We start from the raw sequence: 12607 nt of genomic DNA on the forward strand, positions 1-12607 counted from the left end.
GGGAAGTCTGACGCCTGAGGGCCCTTTGGGGGGGATGGGCTGTGAGCATTTGAGGGGAGCGTGGAGCTTTGGGAGCTCTGGGGGGTGGGGAGTGGGGTTGTTGTGAGCTCTGGGGGGGGTGGGAGGGAGGGGACACCGGGGCTCAGGGAGACACTTAGCACTGAGGGTGTAGGGATTTTTGGGGGAAATGGGAGCTCAGGTTGGGCGGACTGCACACAGTGGGGCATCTGTGCCCCCCTTCCAGCCCACCTCACCCCACCTCTGCACCCCCAGTGCTGCCATGAAGCGCCTCAAAGGCGCCGACTTTGTGTCCCTCACCGCCAGCCCGGAGGGCACAGAGGAGCTGCTCACAGAGCTGTCGGTGAGCTGAGGGGGGATGGGGGGGTCCCACCTCTTTGCTGAGTGATCCCCAGTTGGACACCAATGCCCTTTTTCCATCCCCTCTGCAGCAATGCCTCTCCAGCATCACGGCTGTGCCGGGCAGCGTGCAGAGCGCGGTGTGCGACCGCATCCTGCGGGCCTGCGTGCAGCGCCTGGCAGAGCCCAGCTGCAGCCTCACACACACCAACAAAGTGCTGGCGTTGGCCCAAGCGGCTTGCAGGGGCTTCGTCACCGCCTCCACCGCCCCGCCGGCCCCTCTCTACCTGGAGAAGATCCTCTTCCACCTGCTGAAGAACGCGGCTGCCCGCGGCCACCGCGATGCCCGCAGGCGGGCGGCGGAGCTCCTCCACGCTCAGCTCTGCGCTCACCGGCAGCGCCGTGCGCCGTCTGCCGACTTCGGTGCCGTTGCCCACAGCGCCTTCTGCACGCTGTGGAACGCGGCGGGGACGCTGGGGGACCGCCTGCAGGCCCTGCGCTTCCTGCTGCTCCTGGAGGACGAGGAGGGGGCCGTGCTGCCCTTGGAGCCGCCCTTCTTCACCTCGCAGACAGCCCGGCAGGCGCTGGCGGCTGCCGCTCTCTCCAAAGCCCACCACGCTCCATCCTCGGCTTGCTTTGCCCAGGAGCTGCGGGGTGTCCTGAACTCCCTGCGCGAGGATGCGACGCGGCCGCCTGCTCTGCCCCAGGCCCTTTGCTTCTTGGAGCTGACGTTGGAGCAGTGCCGGCAGCTCTGCAAGAACGGCTGCTACGGGGAGGCTGAGGCGGCGCTGAGGGACGCGCGAGGATTCCTGGGGGGCTCCGAGGTGTTCGGCCAGGCCCTGGCCCTGCTGGAGGGCGGCGTGCGGCTGAGCCGGGTGCTGGCCAAGAACGGGGGCTCAGCAGGGCCGGCCCTGGCACAGGCGTCGGCGGCGCTGGGTGGTGCAGCGAAGGCGTCAGGGCGCTTCCTCAGGGTGCTGGCCGAGGGCTGCCAGTTCGTCTCCGCGTCCCTCGCTGAGCGTGCCAGGAGCAGCCAGCAGCAGCCGCTGCCTCGGGAGGACGTGCTCCAGCTCTGCGCCTTTGTGCAGGGCCACTGCCGTGTCCTCAGCCTGCTGCTGGACGTGGTGAGGCTTTGGGGGGTTAATGAGGGCTGTCCTGTTAATTAGGACTGCTGGAGGCATTGCGAGCCTTGCACTCGTGGCAGTGGTGTTCCTGTCCCCACCGGTCCTGCTGCTGCTGTGGCCATGCAGTTGATTTTCTTCTTTCTCCCTCAGGTTCCTCCTGATGGCTTGAAGCAGCAACTTGTGCTGAAGCAGCTGCTGTACCACAGCCTCCAGCTCTTCACCACCATGGCCTGTGACACCTTCCGCTCCTGCCAGGTACTGCAGGTGATGGGGACAGCATCTAATGGGGCTCACAGGGGCTGCTGGAGCTCCCCAGGGATGTGCCTGCGGTCCCTGAGAGGCTCTCCATGGAACCTCACAGCTCTGACTGCATCCCTCGCAGGTGGCCGGGTGGTCAGGGCAGGAGCAGCTGACATCGGGCTGCCAGGACACCGTGATGCAGCTGCTGGAGGCTCTGGAGGGACTTCCCCAGGGGGAGCAAGCCAAGTACCTCGACATTACCGGTCAGCATCCTCATAGCACCAAGCCTGCTTCCCTGGCATCGGGTTGGGGCAAACGTGGTCGCACACAGCTTAGCATCTTCCTCCTGCTTGTGGTCTGGGGAGCACCAAGGGAGAAGGGTCCCTCTGCCTCCCAGAACATGTGGCCAAGGGGCTGGCCTGCTGCTGGGAGAGGAGCGAGTGGGGTAATCCCTTCCCAACACGTCTTCAGTATTCATTTTCTTTCCTCTCAACAGCATCGTGCACGTTTAAGCTGGCGTACATCTTCTACAGCCAGAACCTTCACGAGGAAGCCAGCTCCATCTCTGAGCTCTTCTGCAAGAGACTGAAGAAAATCGATGCCTTTGGATTTCCAGAGATACCCCCTGAAAAGGTGAGCAGCTTCACGTCGAAGGGTTTGAGCTGCAACCTGGTGGCACAGGAGCGGAGGAGAGGCTGCAGACCAACTGCTGTTCCCGGGAAGGGGGAGCAGCTGCAGGGCTTGGCGGGCACGCAGGGTGCTGAAGCATCTCTGTGCTCTCCCTGCAGCTGCACAGATGCTTCAGGCTGCAGGTGGAAAGCTACCGAAAGCTGGGCCGGCTGGAGAGTGCGCTGGCATCCTGCGTGCAGTGGCTGACGTCGCTGCAGGGCCGCATCGGGGAGCTGCTGGCGGAGCCCATCGGCCTCTGGGCCCGAGTGAAAACGGACAGCGTGAAGCAGGGAGCGGAGGATTTGCAGCTGAGGTGAGGAGCTGCGCTTCCCGTGCTTTTAAATGCTGAAGGAGCTGAGGCTGTGCAGCGTGGGGGAGGCTCCGAGGAGACCCGAAGGCTCCTTTCAGTGTTAAAACTGGGGCGGTAAGGAGGTCTGGCTTTGAGGTCCTTTCCAGCTCAAACCGTGCTGCGATTCTGTGGTTAAAGTGATGCCGTGGAGCAATGCACCACGTCCCCACGCAGCCCTGTTTCCACCAGAACCCTGAAGGAAGAACTGTCTGCTCACCACCTGGACGCGGACACCTTGGTGGCCGTGCTCTTCGCCGAGCTGAGGGCTTACAAGAGCATCCGTGCTGACACGGGGCAGGAGCGCTACGGCGTGCTCTGCGACCTGCTGGAGATCTGCTCGGAGGACAGCGGGCGCCTGCACGAGCGCGCCACCGCTTTGGTGGAGCTGGCCCAGGTCTTGTGCTACCACAACTACGCCCAGCAGACCGACTGGTGGGTGCCACGGGTGTGAGGGCTGGGCTCCGTCCTGCGTCCCTGCGAAACCCCTTGGGAGCTTCGGAGGGATTGAAGGGGTCGGAGTAGCAAGGGATTGGAGTAGTGCTGCCCCGGTGTTTGCCCTTTTGGGGGTGGTTTGGGTGTTGGGTGTCTTTTCTTTTTACAATGCATTGCGGGGGCAGAAGGCCGTGTTTCAGCTCCCATCTCTGGCAGCTCTGCGTTGGACTCCGTCCACGAAGCTCTGAGGCTGTTGGACTCGGTGCCCAGGAGTGCTGAGAACCAGCAGCAGCTCCTCGATGACCGGGCGCAGGCTCTGCTTTGGCTCTACATCTGCACACTGGAGTCCAAGCTGGAGGAGGTGAGTGGGGGCTCCTGTGGCTGCCCAAACGTGTCCCTGTGTTTTGCAGTGCCCTTTAACCTGCATCACTGCTGCCTGTAACCTGCTGCAGGGCATAGCGAGGGAGCAGAGAGTCAAAGCTCTGGGACAGAAGAACCTGGAAGACTTTGAACCCAACGACCTCAACTACGAAAGCAGGCTGCAGGAGGACGCGTTCCTGAACGCTGGCATCTCCTTCAACCTGGTGACTGAGCTGGGTGAGAGCGCAGCGGGTTTGGGTCGCTCACCCTGTAAGAAGGGGCTCCCCTGGGGTGCCTGGATTTGGGCTGGGAGTGAGGATAACCCCTGAGGAAGGGGAGGCGGTGGGGTAGATGTGGGCAGGGGAGGAGCGTGCCAGGCGGTGCTCCATGGCAGAGCAGGGAAGGGCCCTCGGGGAGGTGGTGGCACTGCTGGAAGCGCCTTCCTCCTGCACGCACTGATGGTGCTGGTGGAGGCTTTGTGCTGTGAGGAAGCTGCTCAGCCCCGTTCTGTGCCTGCAGCTCAGTCCAAGAGCCTGGACGATGCCTTGGCCCTGTGGAAGCAGCTGCTGGCATCTCAGAGCATCCCAGCCGTGCGCAGCCTGGAGCAGACCATTGCCTCTCTTCGTGTTACGGCAGCTCTCTACAGGCTGATGGACGAGGTAACGCTGCTGGGGCTGCGGAGGCAAAATGTCAGCAGCAGAACAGCATCGTCCCTGATCGTACTGTGGGTTTTTCTTGCCTCCAGCCCCTGCAAGCCATGGAGTGCTACCTGCTGGTGCGAGGCCTGTGCAGAGCACTTGGGGATGGCTTGGGCACAGCCAGCGCTCTCTGCCAGGTCACCAAACTGCTTCTCCAGCTGGAGTGCCCCAGCTATGCCCAGGCAAGCACCATGGGGAGGAGAGGGAGGGGAGGGCAGCTGGGGACCGGTCCTGCAGCCCCAGCCCTCATACTGACCCCCTGGCTTCCAGCTCTTCCTGGAAGAGACTGAGACCTGCTTGCAGAGAGCTGACAGGGACAGCGACTCCTACCTGCTGCTGCAGCAGACCTGCCTCGTGCTCCGCAGCCAGCTGTACTGCGCCAGCCACCGCGTGAGTCTCCCTGAAAGCCCTTTTATTTTGTCTGTGGTGCTGGGAGGCAGGAGGAGACCTCGGCAGTTCTGTCTGGCAGTCGATCCTCTTGCTTCTGACCGAAGCCCACCTGAGCCACGGAGGCTCCCTGGACCGCAAATAGTGACTTTCTCCCTCCGCTGTCTCCTGTAGATCGAAGATGGCACTGCCCTCTTGCTGGAGGTGCTGCAGAACCCAGCTCTGCAAAAGACTGCCAAGGTCTGGTACATGCTCCAAGCACAAGTGCTGCAGCTGACCGCCACTTACCTGAGCCTGCCGCCCACCCACCTCTCGCCAGAGTTCAGGCAGCACATCTTTGCACAGGGTGAGCCTCTGAGGTGCTGGAAACCTTCCCCGCGCCGTGGGCAAAACCCTGGGCAAGCACAGAGCTCAGAGGTTCCCCCAAACCCCTCCTGGGACTGGGAAGGGAGGGCTGGGTTTTGTGCCAGGTAATTGGTGCCAGTGCCCACAGCGGTTCTCATGCAGGATGGAAGACGCCCGAGACAGCTCTGAGCGAAGCCCACAAGTTGTTACGCAGCATCATCCTCCTCCTGATGGGCAGCAACGTGCTGGGCTCCCACAAGTCGACAGCAGACATCCAGTTCATGGATTGTGGTGAGCGAAGGGGTGGCGTGGGCCACAGAGCAGCTGGAAGGACACCCGTGCTCCTTCTGCCTCCCTGGGAGGAGCAGCTTTGTCACCAGCGCGTCCTTCCTGTCAGGGGACAACGTGCTGCAGAAGTGGCAAGTGCTGGCTGACGTGCTGAGCTGCTCAGAGCGCCTGGTGCTCCTCCTCAGCAGGGTGGAGGTGATGTGCAAAGCCAAAGCCTTCTGCTTGGAGGCCATCAAGCTGGCTGTGAAACTGCAGGCAATCCGATGGTGAGTGACCGTGGATGCGGGCAGCCCCGTCCCTGGGGAGGGATATCCTTTGGTGTCCCCTGCTCAGTTGGATCTGGAGCAAGCAGCTCCTGTGATGTTTGTCCTGGGGCACGTAATCCCAGGAGTTCAGCTTGCCAGTTCAAACTGAACAGCACTGGGAGTTGAGCCGTGGCTTTTCAGGGCTCTGAGGGCTGTTTTTCTCCCCATAGGTGCGTTTCTTTCCTGGTGCTGAAGGCTCAGCTGGAGCTGCAGCAGAGCGAGCTGGAGCTGAGCCACTGGAACCTGCAGCAGGCTCTGTTCCTCCTGGAGTCTGGCACCGGTGAGTCCCTGTTCTGGGCTTGTGCAAAGAGAGGTGGGGGCTGCTTCTGGGGCTTAGGTGAATAGGGGGCTGCTGGAGGAGCTCTTCAAAGCACCCTCACCTCTGCAGAGTTCGAGGCTGATGAGAAGCAGCGAGGCCCCCTGAAGATCTTGCCCAGGAAGGGCAAACCAGAGAGCAGGAAGCAGCAGGATGAGGGCTCCGAGCTCCCTGGGGAAGATGAGGGCTTTCTGAAGGGCCCCGCGCTGGAGTTCGTGGCCATGGTGAGCGGCCTGGAGAAAGCAGACGACCTCAGCTCCTCACCGCAGCTGAAACCCAAGAGGAAGAGGAGGCTTGCCTTCCTCGCCCACCCCGCTGCCTGCCCCTGCTGCCTCTGCTCCGACCTGACCCTGTCGTCCCTCTGCCTCCGCTGGCTGCTCTGCTGTGCGCGGGGCGAGCTGGCGGCCGGCAGCGCAGCCGAAGGGCTGGGGCTGATCCAGGCCACCCTGCAGCGCTGCGGCACCGTGGGCCCTCGCTTCGCCGTCCTGCTGCAGGACAAGCTGGGCAACGGTCACCAGGCGCCTGCACCGAAGCTGTTAGATGATTTGGTGGCCACCGGCTACGCCACGCTGGCCCTTCACAGCCTGGCTGGTCCCTGGCCCGAGGAGAAGCTGGAGGAGCACCTGAAAGCCGGTCTGTCCTTCCTGGCATCCTGCAGCGCCCACCTGCCCAGCCTGGGGGTCTCTAGGGCCAGCCTGCTGCTTGCCAAAGCCACGGCTGCTGTTTGCCGCTTGGCTGCCGAGCACGGAGGCTCTGTGGATGCCGTCTTCGCCTCTGCTTGGGCTTGGCAGCCAGCCCTGCCCAGTCCCACCGAGCCCAAAGCAGCAGTGGCTGCGCCTAAGATGGACAAAGCTCAACTAAAGAGGCTTAAAAACAAAGCGGCGACCACGGCATCCCCTGCGCTCAAAGCCAAGACGACCCAAGGAGCGAAGCCCCCCTCGGTGGCAGATAGCAACGATGCCTTTCTCGTGAGCGACTCTGACGCGGAGCTGCCCGCTGCTGTTGGTCAGACTGTGCCAACGTCCTGCACCCCGCACCCCAACGCCCGGCCCCGCAGCAAAGCACGGGGCTCTGTGGCATCCCCTGCACGTGAACCCAGAGGGAAGAAGAGCCAGAAAGCCAAGCACGCAGGCACCGATGATGTCTTCGCTTTGGGTGACTCGGACAGCGAGGTGCCTCCCATTGTGATCCGGCCGGCGGCGGCGCCCTGCACCCCGCGCCAGAAGTCGTCCTGTCCTGCAGCCAAGGCGTGCAGCCGGGGGGCTGCGATGCCCCTGCGCCCCAGGGCTCCCTTCACCGTGTTCAGCGAGGCCTCGCCGCCACTCAGCAAGTCACAGCTCCTAAAAGCACCCAAAGCCCGTGGGAAAACCAGATCCCGGCTGCCGGTAAGTGGGGCAGGAGGAGGCCGGGTAGCCTCAGGTGCAGCCCTGCCACCTCCTTGTCCCCCTCTTGCAGGTGACGTTCAGCGACGACATTGGTGACACTGAGGGTCTCAAATCGGTGCTGAGCCCCGTCGCCAGCAAAGCACCCGTTCCCAGCTGCAAGACGCCGCAGTCGGTGTGCTGCAAACAGAGAGCTCTGCTCCCCCAGCCCGTGGAGGTGGGGGGCTCCCAGCTGAGCTCCTCCGTGGGCAGAGGCTGTGGGAGCAGCGCTCGGTCCCGGCGGGGACGCAGAGTTGGGGGCACAGAGAAAAAGGAGCGGGCGGCACGCAGGGCTGCGAGCTGGAAAGGGGACGAGGAACGGGAGCTGCTGAGAGCCATTGAAGAGGAGGAAAAGGTGGAGGAACAGCTTGACGTCAGCTTGGAGCTGCTCCGAGCCTCTGAGGATGGAGCTGAGGGTGAGTTTGGGAAAGGGAATGGGATTCCTGGGAGCCTTCGCAGCACCCCAAGCTGCGCGTTGTCCCTGCTGGTCCCAGCAAGAGGAACAAGCGGCTCTGTTTTATCCCACAGACAGAATCCGATGCAGGCAGGAGGGCACAGAGCTCAAGGTGCTGCGGCAGGAGGTTGGTGGAGAGGTCCTGGCACGGCAGAGGCTGGGCAGCACGGAGCCCCTGTGCCTCAGCGCCCTGCACAAAGCGCTGCCAACCGTGGATGGTGAGCGAATGTGGGGCCGCTTTGGGAGCAGGGAGGTGTGGGTGAGCTGTGAGGGGGGTGGTGTGTCAGCAAAGCTGCCACGCGGGAGGAAAACAGGAGAGGATTGTTGTGAGCTGCCTGGAAAAGTTGAGTCTCCATCCCTGCAGATTGATAAGATGTGCAGCTGGGGGTTCTTAGGGACGTGGTGCAGTGGTGGGCTTGTCAGCGTTGGGTTATCAGTCAGACTTAATGACTTCAGAGGTTTTTTCCAACTGAAATTCTATGCACACAGCACAGGGAATGCAGGGTCTCCACTGGGCTTGCTGCCTGATCCCAGATCTGCTGCTCTGTCCTTTGCAGACACCTCCTCGCTGGACGCAGCCTGCGGGTTCCTGAAATCTGCCTTCAGCTGCATCAGCCACTGCCCACCCGGCACGCTGTACAGCCAGCTCTGCCAGCTGCTGGCTCTGGCCACGGGTGATCAGGACCCCATCACCACCGCCTACCTGCTGGCTGAGTCTGTCTCGGTCACCACACGCCATCAGCTGCTCAGCATCGTCCACAGGAAGCTTCAGTAGGTCCCAAAACTCCCTGCCATCATCCCCAGAGCATCGCTGGGAAGAGGCTCAGCAAATGGGTGGTTTTGGGGTTGACGTTCCTCTCCGATTGCCTTTGCAGTAAGGAGAAGAAATCGGCAGCAGATGTGGCTGAGCAGCTCCAAGGGCTGACCCTGCAGGACAAGGATGCTGCTTCGCACCACCACCACCTCAGAGAGCTCCAGGACCTCTTCATCTTCAGCCCCACAGGTCTGGGGCCCCAAGAGCGCAGCGGCTTCAGCGAGCAGCTGCAGCAGATCCCAGCTGGTGAGGATTGAACCAAACGGAGCCCCAGAGGGTGCTGCCTGGTGCCTGAAACACTCAGGGCTGAGCTGAAGGTCTGTGGGTGACTTTTTCAGGGGTGACTGTGTGTGTGTTGACCCTGGTGAGCATCCAGCCCGCCTCCGTGGGGGACACACTGCTGCTGACGCGGTTGGAGAGGGGCAGCGCTCCCATCACTGTCCGCATCCCGACTGCACTCACCAAGGTGAGGGAAGGGCTGGGTGTGAAGCGGTGGGGATGAGCCCAGGGGTGACATCGCAGCTCCTGTCCTCTTCTAGACCCCACTGAGCTCAGTGCTGAGCGACTTCGACTCCATCCAGAAGGAGCAGAAGGATGCCAGCAGCTACACCGACAAGCGGGAATGGTGGCTGTGCCGTTTCAAGCTGGACCAGAGGATGAAGGCAGGCAGAATCATAAAATCACAGTATGGTTGGGTTGGAGGAGACCTTAACGCCCACCAAGCCCCTGCAGAGGGCAGGTTGCCACCCATTGGGTCTGGTTGCCCAGGATCCCAGCCATGGCCCTGAGCACCACGCTGCCCTGGGCTGTAGTGCTGGGGCTTCACTGCCCTCTGGGTACAGAATTTCCTCCTCACATCCAACCTAAATCTCCACTCTTTCAGTTTAAAGAGACTCTCCCTTGTTCTACGGCCATTTACTTGTGATATAAGTTGTTCTCCAGTTTACAGTCTCCCATTTAAATACTGAAAGGTTGCAGCGAGGTTTCCCTGGAGCCTTCTCCAGGCTGAGCAAACCCATCTCCCTTAGCATTTCATTGTAGGAAGGCTGCTTCAGCCCTCTGAGCATCAAAAGGCAAAATGCACCCCATGCCCGCACCCCTGGGGGGCTCAGACTGCCCCTGACTCCTTGTGTTCTCTTGCAGAACCTCATTGAGACGCTGGAAATGCAGGTGCTGGGCTGCTGGAAGGCAGCGCTGCTCCCTGCAGCCCAGGATCCCCTGCTGGCTGAGGAAGCTGCCCGTTTATGTGCTCAGCTGCAGCAGTGTGGCTGGTGGGGCAAAGATCCGACCCTGCTGAAGGTACGGAGCTGCCTGGGTTCGGGGTTGGGATGGAAGATGGGCTTCCGTCCCCTCTCACGCCTGTGCCCTGCTGCAGGTGGTGCTGAACGCCGCTGCCCTCCTCAGCCCTGCTGATGTGCGAGCCCTGGCCGTGGGGCTGTGCCCAGCTCAGCCCAGCAGAGCCCAGCTCCTCTTGCAGGAGGCTCTGGACAAGCAGAAAAACGGCACAGGGGAGCCTGGCGGTTCCGTCATCCTGGTACTGGATAAGGTAAGATCCCAGTGCTGCTGCTGCTCACGTGGCTCTGCTGTTTGCTGCGTTGCTCTCACCTTCCTCTTCCTCCTCCTCGTCCTCCTGCAGCACCTGCAGAAGCTGCCCTGGGAGAGCATGGCGTGCCTGAGGGACCTGCCTGTCACCCGGCTCCCATCCCTGCGCTTCCTCCTCAGCTACGCCCTGACACAGAGGGTAAGGGGGGGGAAACCCAGTTCTGCGTGCGGCTCAGCACCCCCAGTTCTGGGCTGAGGCTGACTTCTCTTTCTTCCCTCTTTGTCGTCGCTCCTCTCCTTCCTTGGAGCAGCAGGCAGACTCTGTGCTGTGCCGCGGCATCGACCCCAGCAGGACCTTCTACATCCTCAACCCTCAGAACAACCTCTCGAGCACTGAGGAGCGTTTCCGCAGCTGGTTCGAGAGGTGAGAGGAACAGGTTGCAGGGAAAGGAGGGGGGGGGAAATGTCCACATTCCTACCTTTCTCACCTCCTGTCTCGCAGTGAACCAGGCTGGAGAGGGGTGACAGGATCAGTCCCCAGCCAGGAGCAGATGCAGGCAGCGCTGCTGGAGCACGATCTGTACATGTGAGTGCTGGGGGTGCCGGAGGGTGGGCTTGGGTGCCTCAAATCTGCGTTGGGACGGAGTTGGGGGTTGGTTGGGCATCACTGCACCTCGCTCAGCCCGCTCTGTTCCCTCACAGCTACGCAGGGCACGGAGCAGGCGCCCGCCTGATGGACGGGCAGACCATCGCCCAGCTGCAGTGCCGCGCTGTCGCTCTGCTCTTCGGCTGCAGCAGCGCTGCTCTCGCCGTGCGCGGCAGCCTGGAGGGTGCAGGCATTGTGCTGAAGTACATCATGGCCGGCTGGTGAGTAGCAGGGAGCCCTGGTGGTCACAGCAGCTCCATCTGCCCCAGTGCCACTTAGTTTTGCTGTGATGCGAAGCCACCAGATCTCCCCGTTATCTCAACCCACGTGTTTCCAGTTCAGTGCCTCTCCTTATTTTAGGTCACAGGTAGAGGAAGGAGAGAGAGCTTTTTTAATTGGCAATAATCTTCCCCAATTCTTAATGCCCGAGGCATTAAGCACTAGGAGATCATCCTCGATCTTTACCCGTGAGCATTTTTTCTTTGCTGTTATCACGACTCACAGACGTTTTCTTCTCATCTCCTTCCCATTTTGTCTCGCAGAGAGATGGAGGAGGAATGGGCCCATTAGCAATAGCTCGGTCTTTCCCAGTTCCTCGTTGTTTTGCCCATCCTATTGCTGGGAGATCTTATCACTGTCTCAATCCCTACTGTTTTCTTCCTGGTTTCTCCCCATCTTGGCTCACGAGCAGCCCAAGGAAGGGTGATTTTTAACTCAATCATCCCCTGTTACACCGTTTTGTGGATGGTGGTGCATGGCAGGAGATCTTGGGGTTAGCTCAACCCCCGGCTCTGTTTCGATCTCCTTTTCCCCTAGTTTTGTGTTCTGAGGGCTGGTTTATAATAGGCCATAACGCTCTTCTCCACCTCTGCTCTGCCTTGCCCGTGGCAGCAGCACCAAGCGCTCACGGCGCTGCGTTGAGGCGAGACGTTTTCAGCTCCTTTTCTCCCCTTTTTTGGGGTCGGAGCGGGGCAGGCACCCAGCTGCCTCCTGACCCCTGTGCTCCCCGCAGCCCCCTCGTCTTGGGCAACCTGTGGGACGTCACCGACCGCGACATCGACCGCTACGCCGAAGCCTTGCTGCGGGCCTGGCTGGGGGCTCCTGGCCCCGGGGTCCCCCTCCTCCGCTACGTGGCCGAGGCCCGCCGTGCCCCCCGCCTCCAGCACCTCATCGGGGCCGCCCCTGTGGCCTACGGCCTCCCCGTGGCCCTGCGGTGACGCGGAGGGGCTCAGACCCCCCTTGCACATGTGGTCACGGGGCTGCTTTTGTCTCGTTATAATTTATTTTAATTGCTGCGTTCTTATTGTCAGAGGTAAATAAAGCCGTTCCTACTGAACGTGGCCTTCCTGTGCTTGCTGGGGGCAGGCTTGACTCGAAACCCCAAACCCCCCCCCCCCTTTTTTCCTTTCTTCTCCCCCACCTCCTGGGGGCTGCCAGGGCTGTGCTGCCTCCTTTTGGGCTGTGGCAGAATCAGTGAGAAACAACGGGGCTCCCGCTCCCCGCACTTTAATTTTACAGGCGAAGGCTCTGCGGCCTTTGGGGCTCCTTGAAGTTTTGGGGTTTTTTTGGGGGGGTGGGGGTAAGGGGAGAGCGGGGGGCGGCTGCGCGGTGGTGCCGCCGTCCTCCCGCCGCCAGGGGGCGCGACGCGGAGGTGCACCGAGAGCGGCGGCGCGGGGCCAGAGCGGCGCGGCGGCCCAAGATGGCGCAGGCCGTGAATGTGTCGGAGCTGTCGTTGCCGCAGCTGGAGGTGCTCAAGAACCAGCTGGACCAGGTGGGGGGGTTGCGGGGGGGGGGCTCGGGCGGCGAGCGGGGCGTAACGGGAGCGCGGGGCCGTGCTGGGCTGGGAAGAGTTAGGGGGAAGGC

General features: G+C 62.0%; 2 protein-coding genes across 2 annotated transcripts in view; both read left to right on the forward strand.

Moving 5' to 3' along the window:
* LOC122168113 (separin-like) overlaps nucleotides 1-11961 on the forward strand; it is a 12421-nt gene extending 460 nt beyond the window's left edge. The window contains exons 2-31 of the mRNA XM_042833173.1: nucleotides 274-361; nucleotides 450-1478; nucleotides 1629-1733; nucleotides 1861-1981; nucleotides 2215-2351; nucleotides 2507-2700; nucleotides 2926-3168; nucleotides 3385-3529; nucleotides 3621-3765; nucleotides 3985-4187; nucleotides 4274-4408; nucleotides 4497-4616; nucleotides 4788-4959; nucleotides 5121-5249; nucleotides 5356-5512; nucleotides 5722-5831; nucleotides 5940-7252; nucleotides 7323-7708; nucleotides 7821-7960; nucleotides 8300-8513; nucleotides 8618-8802; nucleotides 8895-9022; nucleotides 9096-9218; nucleotides 9700-9855; nucleotides 9932-10102; nucleotides 10193-10297; nucleotides 10410-10522; nucleotides 10601-10684; nucleotides 10801-10965; nucleotides 11757-11961. Coding sequence (XP_042689107.1) covers nucleotides 281-361; nucleotides 450-1478; nucleotides 1629-1733; nucleotides 1861-1981; nucleotides 2215-2351; nucleotides 2507-2700; nucleotides 2926-3168; nucleotides 3385-3529; nucleotides 3621-3765; nucleotides 3985-4187; nucleotides 4274-4408; nucleotides 4497-4616; nucleotides 4788-4959; nucleotides 5121-5249; nucleotides 5356-5512; nucleotides 5722-5831; nucleotides 5940-7252; nucleotides 7323-7708; nucleotides 7821-7960; nucleotides 8300-8513; nucleotides 8618-8802; nucleotides 8895-9022; nucleotides 9096-9218; nucleotides 9700-9855; nucleotides 9932-10102; nucleotides 10193-10297; nucleotides 10410-10522; nucleotides 10601-10684; nucleotides 10801-10965; nucleotides 11757-11961 — 6714 coding nt within the window. The 5' untranslated portion in view covers nucleotides 274-280. The remainder of the gene's footprint in view (nucleotides 1-273; nucleotides 362-449; nucleotides 1479-1628; nucleotides 1734-1860; nucleotides 1982-2214; nucleotides 2352-2506; nucleotides 2701-2925; nucleotides 3169-3384; nucleotides 3530-3620; nucleotides 3766-3984; nucleotides 4188-4273; nucleotides 4409-4496; nucleotides 4617-4787; nucleotides 4960-5120; nucleotides 5250-5355; nucleotides 5513-5721; nucleotides 5832-5939; nucleotides 7253-7322; nucleotides 7709-7820; nucleotides 7961-8299; nucleotides 8514-8617; nucleotides 8803-8894; nucleotides 9023-9095; nucleotides 9219-9699; nucleotides 9856-9931; nucleotides 10103-10192; nucleotides 10298-10409; nucleotides 10523-10600; nucleotides 10685-10800; nucleotides 10966-11756) is intronic.
* Nucleotides 11962-12419: 458 nt separating this feature from the next.
* The window catches only part of LOC122168114 (prefoldin subunit 5), a 2355-nt gene continuing 2167 nt past the window's right edge, over nucleotides 12420-12607 (forward strand). Inside the window, exon 1 of the mRNA XM_042833174.1 lies at nucleotides 12420-12515. Within this exon, the coding sequence (XP_042689108.1) occupies nucleotides 12444-12515 (72 nt within the window). The 5' untranslated portion in view covers nucleotides 12420-12443. The remainder of the gene's footprint in view (nucleotides 12516-12607) is intronic.

The sequence above is a fragment of the Centrocercus urophasianus genome, unplaced genomic scaffold, assembly GCF_019232065.1.
Source record: "Centrocercus urophasianus isolate 14NV4802_14NV808 unplaced genomic scaffold, USGS_Curo_1.0 seq_408, whole genome shotgun sequence".
NCBI lineage: Eukaryota > Metazoa > Chordata > Aves > Galliformes > Phasianidae > Centrocercus > Centrocercus urophasianus.